At 53.3% G+C, this 11929-nt stretch overlaps 1 protein-coding gene and 1 non-coding gene across 6 annotated transcripts in view; both read left to right on the top strand.

The window, feature by feature from the left end:
* The first annotated feature begins 1086 nt into the window (after positions 1-1086).
* LOC116532177 lies at positions 1087-1202 on the top strand. The gene has a single exon (XR_004260741.1). It is a non-coding gene; the product is annotated as a U5 spliceosomal RNA (small nuclear RNA).
* Positions 1203-7009: 5807 nt separating this feature from the next.
* Positions 7010-11929, top strand: part of LCTL (lactase like) — a 24116-nt gene continuing 19196 nt past the window's right edge. Inside the window, exons 1-5 of one of the 5 annotated variants that reach the window (XM_032251046.1) lie at positions 7010-7440; positions 7837-8019; positions 8408-8571; positions 9164-9251; positions 9848-9957. In XM_032251046.1, the coding sequence (XP_032106937.1) occupies positions 7902-8019; positions 8408-8571; positions 9164-9251; positions 9848-9957 (480 nt within the window). In that variant the 5' untranslated portion in view covers positions 7010-7440; positions 7837-7901. The remainder of the gene's footprint in view (positions 7441-7836; positions 8020-8407; positions 8572-9163; positions 9252-9847; positions 9958-11929) is intronic. The other 4 variants (XM_032251044.1, XM_032251043.1, XM_032251045.1 and 1 more) reach the window with 4 other exon arrangements.

Here is an 11929-nt window from a genome sequence, read left to right as displayed (position 1 = left end):
ACAAAAAATTAGCTGGGCATGGTGGTGCGTGCCTGTAATCCCAGCTAATTTTTTGTATTTTTAGTAGAGACGGGGTTTCACCATGTTGACCAGGATGGTCTCGATCTCTTGACCTCGTGATCCACCTGCCTCGGCCTCCCAAAGTGCTGGGATTACAGGCTTGAGCCACCGTGCCCGGCCTGTTTTGTAGTTTTAGTAGAGACGGGGTTTCACCGTGTTGACCAGGATGGTCTCGATCTCTTGACCTCGTGATCCACCCGCCTCGGCCTCCCAAAGTGCTGGGATTACAGGCGTGAGCCACCGCGCCCGGCCTAGATGGGAGTTTTCTAATAGTTGGGGGTAAGAGGGGCAGTTAAGGTCAAAGGAATGTTAATACAAATTCCAGGTAGTGACCACCCACAGAGCGAGCGAGGGGTGTGACGGGGAAATGGGCCGATGAGGGTTCAAAGATGTTGACAATATACTTTTTGAACTGGATGGGACGCAGCAGTGATTTATTACTTTTCTTTGAAGTATGTATGCATATAGACTGTATACATTATTTGCCAGATAAAGTTAAACATCTTTAAGATGTTCCTATTTTATTGTAGAGACGGGTTTTAAAGTCCTGGGCAATTAGCCGGGTGCGTTGGTGTGCTCCTGTAATCCCAGCTGCTCGGGAGGCTGAGGCGGGAGAGTGGCTCGAACCCGGGAGGCAGAGGCTGCAGCGAGCCGAGATCGCACCACTGCGGTCCTGCCTGGATAGTAGAGACCCTGTCTCAAAAACAAAACAAAAACAAAACAAAGTCCCGGGCAGCAAAGCCCCCGCCTCGCCCCCTGGAGCTTGCCCCAAGAGCACCGCGCGGCTGCTGGGGTATTTCCGGGTCTAAAGAGACGATTCGGAGCTCATTTGCATACCCAGAATACACTGCGGACAGCGTCGTGTTTCTGAAAAAACAGCTTTCCGTATCGCGTGAGCTTTCTGAGTGTGAGGACGTTCCCGCAGAACGGTCGCGTGCGCGCGGTCTCGGGAGGTCCCTTTGGGGCGAAGTGACCGTCAGCGCACCAGGAGTGGCCGCTCCCGGAGAGGGGAGTCGCGGCGGCCGCGCGCGCGGGTTTCTCTTCAGATCGCACAAATCTTTCGCCTTTTACTAAAGATGTCCGTGGAGAGGAACGGCTCTGAGTCTGTACCCGGTTTTTTGAGACCTTGTTTCGGCAAGGCCGCGGGTGCCGTTCCCAGGACAGGCGCCTCGGGGGTGGGAGCCGAGCGCCGCGGGCTGGGGCTGGGGCTGGGGTTGGGGTTGGGGCTCCGGGGCGCAGCGGCGCGGGGCTGGGAGGGCCCGTGGGACGGAAGCGTTGGAGCCCGAGCCTGCTTTGTTCCTCGCTGGCTGCTTTATGGGCAGTTATTCAACACTGCCCGCGTCCGCCTGCGCTCCGAAGAAACGCGTCTTGTGCGTTCGCGCTTTTCAACCTTATGTGACAGGCGGTTGGTACAGAGTAGGCGCCTCCTCTGGGCTCTGCTTTTAGTCGAGGCTGTTGGGTACGTCAATGTTTTTTGTTAACTGTTAATATGCAAGATCGCATAAACTTTTCGCCTTTTACTGAAGAATTCTGTGGAGAGGACCAGTTCTGAGTCTTTTTTTTTTTTTTTTTGAGACGGAGTTTCGCTCTTGTTACCCAGGCTGGAGTGCAATGGCGCGACCTCGGCTCACCGCAACCCCCGCCTCCTGGGTTCAGGCAATTCTCCTGCCTCAGCCTCCTGAGTAGCTGGGATTACAGGGACACACCACCATGCCCAGCTAATTTTTTGTATTTTTAGTAGAGACGGGGTTTCACCACGTTGACCAGGATGGTCTCGATCTCTTGGCCTCGTGATCCACCCGCCTCGGCCTCCCAAAGTGCTGGGATTACAGGCTTGAGCCACCGTGCCCAGCCAAAAAAAAACTTTTAAGACAGGGTCTCACTCCATCTCCCAGGCTGGAGTGCGGTGGTGTGATCATGGCTCACCACAGCCTCAACCTCCCAGCTCAAGTCATCCTCCCACCTCAGCCTCCTGAGTCTCTGGGACTGCAGGTCTTACCACATTGCCCAGGCTGGTCTTAAACTCCTAAACTTAAGCGATCCTCCAGCCTCAGCCTCCCAAAGTGTTGTGATTACAGGCATGAGCCACCACGCCTGGTCCAAAATTCACTTTAGAGTACATCATCTTTGTCCAAAAAGCTTTTTCTGAATTTAGGATTATTATTTAAGGATGATTCTAGCAGGAAGATGATTGAAGTCAACATTCTAACATGTATGATTTTTTAAATAAGTATCTCCAAATGGTTGTCCTCCAAGGAAGGGGACTTGACCAAGCTGGGCCACCAGAAGTCTCTGGGTCTCCATTTCTGGGCAGCTTTGGCCAGCACCTTTCTTAGGCGCTTTGACCATTGATGTTTCCCAGAGCAATCAGGTAACGATAGTGCTTTTCCTGCTCACCTCTCAGGGTGATTGCCAGACCTGGAATCAAAGCCACGTAAATGAAGTCTCGGAGGCCTCACCGCGCCCTGTAGGGCTGGGAGAGGTGAGGCGTTTTCTGCCACAAGTCCCCTTGACCCACACAGCCTCCCAGCTTGTTTGCTTTCCTGGACCAAAGCAGAACCCCTTCTTTTTTTTTTTCTTTTTTCTTTTTTTGAGACGGAGTTTCGCTCTTGTTACCCAGGCTGGAGTGCAATGGCGCGATCTCCGCTCACCGCAACCTCCGCCTCCTGGGTTCAGGCAATTCTCCTGCCTCAGCCTCCTGAGTAGCTGGGATTACAGGCACGCGCCACCATGCCCAGCTGATTTTTGTATTTTTAGTAGAGACGGGGTTTCACCATGTTGACCAGGTTGGTCTCGATCTCTTGACCTCGTGATCCACCCGCCTCGGCCTCCCAAAGTGCTGGGATTACAGGCTTGAGCCACCGCGCCCGGCCTCAGAGCCCCTTCTTTAACCCCCTCCCCAGTTCCTCACGCTGCCTTCAGATTTGGAATTCTCGAGCAGACTGTGCTCCCCACTGGCTGTGGGCCTGGGCCTGTCTAGTGGGTCTTGATTTTTCGTTCTCAATTAACATCACCTGGGGTGCTTTCAAAAACTACCGACACCCGGGCTCCACCCACAGCGCCGAAGGCCTCTCGTTCAACGCTGAGGACTCAGAAAATCATCTTACAGGTCAAGAACTCTTGGCTGGGTGCGGTCGCTCACACCCGTTATCTCAGCACTTTGAGAGGCTGAGGCAAGAGGATCAGTCGAGCTCAGGGGGTCAAGACCAGCCTGAGTACCATGGCGAAAGTGTCTCTACAAAAAAATAGAAAAAAAATCAGCCGGGTGTGGTGGCAAGTGCCTGTGCTTCCAGCTACTTGGGAGACTGAGGCAGGGGGATCCCCTGAGCCTATGCGTTAGAGGTTGCAGTGAGCTGAGATGGCACCACTGCACTCCAGCCTGGGCGAGTGAAGGAGACACTATCTCAAAAAGAAAAAAAGGAAGGTTGAGCACGGCGGCTCACGCCTGTAATCCCAGTCCTTTAGGAGGCCGAGGCGGGTGGATCATGAGGTTACGAGTTCAAGACCAGCATGGCCAACGTGGTGAAACCCCGTCTCTACTAAAAATACAAAAATTAGCTGGGTGTGGTGGCAGGTGCCTGTAATCCTAGCTACTCGGGAGGCTGAGGCAAGGAATTGCTTGAACCCAGGATGTGGAGGTTGCAGTGAGCTGAGGCTGTGCCACTGCATTCCAGCCTGGGTGACAGAGCGAGAGTCCATCTCAAAAAAAACAAAAGAAATCTAGCTTCAAATTCTTCCTTCCTTTGTCCCTTTGCTATTGACCTGGTCACCCAACAAACCACTCTTGTCTCCATCAGAAAACTGCCCTCTGTGACTTTACCCAGCTCACTCCTCCTGCCTCTCTGCAGGCCCCTCTATGAGGCCATGAACCCCAGCCTGGGCTGTTTCCAGCCCCCTGCCACTGTGGCCAAGAAAACAGGAAGCATCTGAGTCACCCATTGTCCCCCTGGGCTTTGACTGCCTGGGCTCAAGTTCTGGAGTCAGGGAAGGACAAAGAAGAGGTTAGCTCTACAGAAGCCAGGACTGTCCTGCGGGGCTCCGTCTTCCACACTGTGGGACCCCAGACAGCCAGTGGTCCAGGAACCCCTCCCCAGTTCTTCGCATGGCCTTAAGATTGGGAATTCTCAGACTCTGCTCCCCACTGGCTGTGGGCCTGGGCTTGTCTGGTGGGTCTTTTAGTTGTAAATTAATATCACCTGGGGTGCTTTAAGAATGAGTAACACCTGGGCTCCACCCACAGCGCTTCAGATTTAATTTGTAAAGCTTCCCCAGGTGATTTCAAAGTGCAGCCAACCTTGAGAACTACTGGGCGGGTCCTTCATCTCCTTAAGTCCAAGTCTCTCCGCGGCCAAAGGGGGCTAATGATGCCTACCTTCCATAGTTGCTGGAAACAATGGACATCCTGGTCTGTTCAGGCACATCGAAACTGTCAATGGTAATGTAATATTATGTCCACCCATGCGAGGGCTTGAGCAGAAGTGGGTGCCCTCAGGCTTTCCTCGGCCCCTAGAGCCCAGGTCAAGACGCCAGTGGTGGACATTGACAAGCGTGTTGACGGGCATACACGAGCCGGTATGCTGCCCCCCGACACCGTCCTCCAAAGCGCCCAGCACTGAGCAGGAAATTCAAGGTGAGAACAGCAGGTTACCCCAGGCTCAGCCCCCTTGGGCAGGGCTGCCCCAGACCACGGGAACTCACCCCTTGCATCAGCGTGACCTGGAGGTGAGACCTGGAATCAAAGGAGATCATTTTGGAGCTTTAAAATTCGACTGTCCTGCTGAATTTTGGACTTGCATGGGCCCTGTAACCCTTTTATTTTGGCCAATTTCACCCATTTGAAATGGCTGTGATTACCCAATGCCTTTACCCCCATTGTATCTCGGGAGTCACCACCTTGTTTTTGTTTTTGATTTTACAGGCTCATAGGCAGAAGGGACTTGTCTCAGATGAAACTTTGGACTGTGGACTTTTGGGTGAATGCTGAAATGAGTTAAGATTTTGGGGGACTGTTGGGAAGGCATGAGATTTGGAGGGGCTGAGTGGAACGATATGGTTTCGCTGTGTCCCAATCCAAATCTCAGCTTGAATTGTAACTCCTGGAATTCCCACGTGTTCTGGGAGGAACCCAGGAGGAAGTAATTGAATCACGGGGTGGGGGGGGCAGTCTTTCCCGTGCTATTCACGAGATAGTGACCAAGTTTCACGAGAACTGGTGGGTTTATCAGGGGTTTCTGCTTCCACTTCTTCCTCCTCCTGTTTTGCCGCTGCCGTGTAGGAGGCGCTTTTCGCCCTCTGCCGTGATCCTGAAACCTCCCCAGCCAGATGGAGCTGTAAGTCCAATTAAACCTCCCTTTTTTCCCAGGTTCGGGTATGTCTTTTTGTTTGTTTGTTTTGGGACGGAGTTTCGCTCTTGTTACCCAGGCTGGAGTGCAGTGGCACGATCTTGGCTCACCGCAACCTCCAGATCCTGGGTTCAGGCAATTCTCCTGCCTCAGCCTCCTGGGTATGTCTTTATCAGCAGCGTGAAAACAGACTCACAGAGTGTGGGTTGTGAACGGAGGAGGGGTCAGCGCTCTCCTGAAGCGCCTTTCCCTGGGGTAAGCATCACAGCACATACTGTATGATTCCATTTATGAAAAGTAACGAGTACGTTTGTTTTATAGTGCAATATGAAAATTCTCATGGGTCTGTTTTTTCATCTGTTGTTTCAAGTGGCCCTTGGTTATATCGTCTTGTCACCTTGTGTGCCTCGTTTTCTTTTTTTTCTTTTGAGAAAGGGTCTCGCTCTATTGCCTACGCTGGAGAACAGTGGCACAATTGTGGCTCACCGCAGCCTCAACCTCCAGGGCTCAAGCAATCCTTCCACCTCAGCCTTCTGAGTAGCTGAGACTACAGGTGCATGGGAACAGGCCTGGTTAGTCTTTGTAATTTTTTGTGAAGATGGGGTTTCACCATGTTGCCAGGCTGGCCTTGAACTCCCGGGCTCAAGTGCTCTGCCTGCCTTACCCTAAGTGCTGGGATTACAAGCGTAAGCTGCCACACCTGGCCTGGTTACAGTGATTGTACAATGGACATTTGTTTCATTTGTTTACCTTAGAAATTACTTTAGGCCTAAAGTCATGTTCCTTAATTTAGGACATTGAATGAAAGAAAGAAAGAAAAAGAGAAAGAAAGGAAAGGAAGGAAGGAAAGGAAGGAAGGAAAGGCAGGCAGGCCAACTGTGGTGGCTCACACCTGTGATCCCAGCACTTTGGGAGGCTGAGGCAGTCAGATCAACTGAGGTTGGGGGTTCGAGACCAGCCTGACCAACATGGAGAAACCCCATCTCTACTAAAAATACAAAAAATTTGCTAGGCGGGGTGGTGGGCGCCTATAATTCCAGCTACTTGGAAGTCTGAGGCAGGAGAATCGCTTGAACCTGGGAGGCAGAGGTGATAGTGAGCCAAGATCGCGCCACTGCACTCCAGCCTGGGCAACAAGACTGAAACTCTGTTTTGGGGGGGGGAAAAAAAAAAAAAGAAAAATAAAGAAATGAGGTCCTCATTAAAAAAAGAAAGAAAATTTAAAAAGACACAGAAAACCCAGAGAACCTAGCCTGGCCTGAAGAGGCATGAATCCAGAAAGGCTTCCTGGAGGAGGTTCTACCCACTGAAGACCCAAAGGAAGAGTAACAAAGAGATTAACCCACAACAAAGCAGTGAGGCCCAGTGGAGGGAGTTGTGGTGAGGGCCAAAGGCAGGGAGGCTGGAAATGGAGCGATATGAAGGAGTCCATTCTGATAAGGAGGACCTTATCAGAAAGTGCTGAGACTACAGGGCAGGCTGTCCTAGGAGGTGGTGCTGGTTGAATGAATGAGTGAAGAAAGGAATGAATGAGGGATCCGCCGAGAGAAGGCCAAGGTGGAAAAACCAGCTCTATCTTCCGCAGTGGTGGTTTTTGTTTGTGTTTTGGCAGTTGGGACAAGAACATCACACGCTCGTCCTGCACCACCCCCAGCTTGGGACTCGAAGGACTAGGGTGTGCTGAAGGTGGCACGGCAGGCCCAGAAGGGGCCAGGGGGACTGGGTCTCCTCCCCTCCGCGGCTGCCCCTCTGTCCTGGGGTGGGGGGCTGATTGGCTCCCCCGCCCCGCCCCCAGCCCAGTGCCAAGCTTCCCAGCTGCTGACTCAGGCCATGCCGGCCAGCTCAGCATTCCTGCCTGGCCCCCACTGAATGAGGCTATTGAAAGTCTCTGTAGCCACAAACCACGCCCCCAACCAGAGCCTTCGGCTGCCCCGTGGCTCTGCTGTCAGGGGACGGCCTAGGCCTGGGCCAGTGGGAGAGGGCTCTGGCGGCCAGTGACTGACGGTCTGGGGGTGTCTGGGACCAAGGACGATCCTGGGTAAGCTGGCTGGGCTGGCACCAAAGAGGGGATCCCAATGGAAGGGGTCTCCCTGGCTCGAAGGACAGAGGCCCTGGGATGGGTGACCCTGGCTTGAGGGAGGGATCTGCGTGTCTCTGGGACAGCCAAAGGGCCCTGTGGGGTTTCCCACCTGCCCCCTCAGACTGGAGCTTCCCTGAAGTAGAGGTGGTTTCCCCCTTAGAGGCCACTCGGGTATGGGCTGGGTCTCCCCCACCAGGCAGGAGCCAAGGTAGGGAGAAGGGGTGGCTTGGAGTTCGGAGTCGGACTCAGCTCCCCAGGCAGGAGAACAGCATCAGCGTCCAGCCTCGGCCTCTGCTGCTGGTCCCGCCCAAGCGCCCTCCTTTCCCTCCTCACCGTCTTGGCCTCTGCCCCAAGCCAGGACCTGGCCACCAGCCTGGCTGCAGGGGCCGTTTTTCAGGTATGGGGGAGGGCCGGGTGCCATGAAGCCAGTGCAGGTCGCCACCCTTCTGTGGATGCTGCCGCTGGTGCTCGGGCTGGGGGCCGCCCGGATGGGGTCCCCAGAAGAGGACTCCTTCTACTATGGAACCTTCCCTTTTGGTACGGCCACCCCTCTGTTCGTCTGTCTGCCTGTCTGTCTGTCATCCACCTGCCCAGCTTGGCTGACTCACCAAGGAGTGTGGTATTCTTGCTTCCCGACAGGACGGAAAACCCGCCTCTGAGCGGCTCCCCTCGGTGTGGTTGTTCTGAAAGTTCCTAATAGCTTTTTCTTAAGTTACTAGAACTACACAGATAATACAAGCAATCAGCTAAAAGCGTACAGAAAGTGTGTTTAATGTATCTTCTCCCACCCGACCCTGCCTTGTGTGCTCCCACTCGTAGGAAGACCAGGCCCCAGGGGACAGGGGCAGCGTGGGAGGGAGGGACAGCCCCTGAGGCCTGGGAGACACGGGAGCACCCGGGGCCCAGCGCGGGTCTCTCCCTTCAGGCTTCTCCTGGGGCGTGGGCAGTTCTGCCTACCAGACGGAGGGCGCCTGGGACCAGGACGGGAAAGGGCCCAGCATCTGGGACGCCTTCACGCACAGTGGGAAGGGGAAGGTGCTCGGGAATGAGACGGCAGATGTGGCCTGTGATGGGTACCACAAGGTCCAGGTGAGTGCGGGGGGTGTGTGCGCGTGCACGTGCCTAGCTGCGCGGCAAGAGGTGATGCATTGGGGGAGCCCTGGTGACAGTGTCATCCCCATGCTCTGCCAAACACCCTCTACCCCCGTGCAGCCAGTGGGGGCAGGGCCAGTGGGGGTGAAGGTTTTGGAGGAAAGCAGGGCGTCACCTGAGCCAGTGCCTCAGGCCAGGTGAGGGGGACCTGAAAGTCTGATGCCACAGCGGCCTGCACCCCTGGTCCCTGCTTGTGAGTTGTGCCTGTGGAGGGAGTGGGACCCGCTCATCCTCGGTGCCCGCTTTCCTCTCTGGGTGGCTTCTTGAGGAAGCCATCACCAGGTTTATAGGGGCAGCCCGAAGGACTTCTCCAAGTGCCTCCCTGCCCTGCGTTGGCGTTGACTCTCGGCGTGTCCCCTGCATGACGTGGGGCAGGTGGCATCGCCTCTGTTGTGCAGATGAGGAAGCAGGTTCTTCCTCACCCACGAACAGATAGAGACAAGAGTGGACCCCGGCCCAGGAGCCTGAGGACCCCTTCCTCCCGCAGCCAGGGCCCCAGGTGACTTCCTCCCCACCCCTGTCTGCACAGGAGGACATCACACTTCTGAGGGAACTGCACGTCAGCCACTACCGATTCTCCCTGTCTTGGCCCCGGCTCCTGCCCACAGGCATCCGAGGTGAGCTAGGGCAGCCTCTCTCGAGCCCAAGTGCAGCCCGCTCCGGCCATATTGGCTTTGCAGAGGCACCACAGAGTCCTGGGGAGGGAGACCAGCCCACGAACATGGTTGCTGATGACAGCGGCCCTCACAGGTTCTTCAGGTAACTGGGCTCCCAGATTGCTGGCGGCCTGAGGGGGCCTCAGGCCTTCAAAAAGCAATAGGGGGACTGGGAGCAGTGGCTCACGCCTGTAATCCCAGCACTTTGGGAGGCTGAGGCAGGCACATCACGAGGTCAAGAGATCGAGACCATCCTGGTCAACATAGTGAAACCCTGTGTCTACTAAAATATAAAAATTAGCTGGGCATGGTGGCACACGTTTGTAATCCTAGCTACTTGGGAGGCTGAGGCAGGAGAATTTCTTGAACCCAGGAGGCAGAGGTTGCAGTGAGCCAAGATCGCACCACTGCGCTCCAGTCTGGTGCCTGGTGACAGCAAGACTGTCTCTCAAAAAAAAAAAAAAAAAAAAAAAGGCAACAGGGCCCAGAAATGCTGCACTCCAGAAGGCCAAGGCCATGGGCCTTTCTCATAGCGTCTTATTTTATTCCACGTATAGCCGAGAAGGTGAACAAGAAGGGAATGAAATTCTACAGCGATCTCATCGATGCCCTTCTGAGCAGCAACGTCACCCCCATCGTGACCTTGCACCACTGGGATCTGCCTCAGGTGAGGACCTGTGCGTGCTCACAGGCCTGAGGAGTGCTCAGCCCAGCAGGAGAGAGCCCAGTGTGAGGACTGGGTTGCGGAGGGCGGAGACTAGGGTTTGGATTCTGGCTCGGGACCATAAGATGTGAGTGAGTGAAAAAGAAATCTTGGCAGGGCACGGTGGCTCACACCTGTAATCCTAGCACTTTGGTAGGCCGAGGAGGGCGGATCATGAAGTCAGGAGTTCAAGACCAGCCTGACCAACATGGCGAAACCCCATCTTTACTAAAAATACAAAAATTAGCTGGGTGTGGTGGCATGCACCTATAATCCCAGCTACTTAGGAGGCTGAGGTAGAAGAATCACTTGAACCCGGGAGGCAGAAGTTTCAGTGAGCTGAGATCACATCACTGCTCTCTAGTTTGGGTGACAGAGTGAAACACCATCTCAAAAACAAAAAAAAATCTCTCTGACTCACTATATCTTAGTCCACTTTTGCTGTTATACCAGAATACCTGAGACTGGTAATTTGTAAAGAATGAGAATGTATTTTCTCACAGTTCTAGAGGCTGGGAATTCCAAGGGCCCAGTATCTGCTTCCAAGATGATGCCTTCAAGGCTGTGTCCCTCTTCTTACAAGCGCACCTAATCCCATTCATGAAAAAAGACCCCTCATGACTCCATCACCTCCCAATGCTACTACTCAGGGGATAAGGTTTCAACATGAATTTGAGGGGACAGAAACATTAAACCAAAGCACTCACGTGTGGCAGGGAGGTCACACTGCTTTAATTGATGTTTGTAGTAACTGTGAAAAGAATGAATCTTTTAGTTTTCTAAAGAACTTGACATAAAAACAAAATTTAAAAACTATAAAGATATGTCTTTTATGCCGGGTGCGGTGGCTCACGCCTGTAATCCCAACACTTTGGGAGGCTGAGGCAGGCAGATCCCCTGAGGTCAGGAGTTCGAGACCAGCCTGATTAACATGGAGAAACCCCGTCTCTAGTAAAAATACAAAATTAGCTGGGCATGGTGGTGGGTGCTTATAATCCCAGCTACTAGAGAGGCTGAGGCAGGAGAATCACTTGAACCTGGGAGATGGAGGTTGCGGTGAGCCGAGATGGTACCATTGAACTCCAGCCTGGGCGATGAGAGTGACACTCTGTCTCAAAAATCTGGCAACCTAGCATGATGAACAAGTTTAGCCTTTTTTCTCTGATTTGTTTGAGCCAGTACCACAGGCACTCATGTGACCCCTGCCCCAGCAATGTCCGTGAAATCACAATATGCAAGAATGTCACTCTGTTACTATTCAAGCAATATTTTCTTTTTTTTTTTTTTTTTTTTTTTTTTTTGGAGACTCAGGCTTAGCTGGAGTGCAGTGGCATAATCTCAGCTCACTGCAACCTCCACCTCCTGGGTTCAAGCAATCCTCTGCCTCAGCCTCCTGAGTAGCTGGATGCTAATTTAAAAATTAGCCTGCTGGGCCGGGCGCGGTCGCTCAAGCCTGTAATCCCAGCACTTTGGGAGGCCGAGGCGGGTGGATCACGAGGTCAAGAGATCGAGACCATCCTGGTCAACATGGTGAAACCCCGTCTCTACTAAAAATACAAAAAATTAGCTGGGCATGGTGGCGCGTGCCTGTAATCCCAGCTACTCAGGAGGCTGGGGCAGGAGAATTGCCTGAACCCAGGAGGCGGAGGTTGCGGTGAGCTGAGATCGCGCCATTGCACTCCAGCCTGGGTAACGAGCGAAACTCTGTCTAAAAAAAAAAAAATAAATAAATAAATAAAAAATAAAAATTAGCCTGCCATGGCTAATTTTTGTATTTTTAGTAGAGACAGGGGTTCACCATCTTGGCCAGGCTGGTCTTGAACTCCTGACCTCATGATCCACCTGCCTTGGCCTCTCAAAGAACTGGAATTACAGGCATGAGCCACCATTCCTGGCCACAAGCATTATTTTCGGTTTTTTTTTTTTTTTTTTTTTT

Source organism: Sapajus apella, unplaced genomic scaffold, assembly GCF_009761245.1.
Source record: "Sapajus apella isolate SASKATOON/1434 unplaced genomic scaffold, GSC_monkey_1.0 scaffold74, whole genome shotgun sequence".
In the NCBI taxonomy this organism is placed as follows: Eukaryota; Metazoa; Chordata; class Mammalia; order Primates; family Cebidae; genus Sapajus; species Sapajus apella.
The sequence above is the reverse complement of the archived record's forward strand: the minus strand, read 5'-3'. Positions and strand labels throughout refer to the sequence as shown.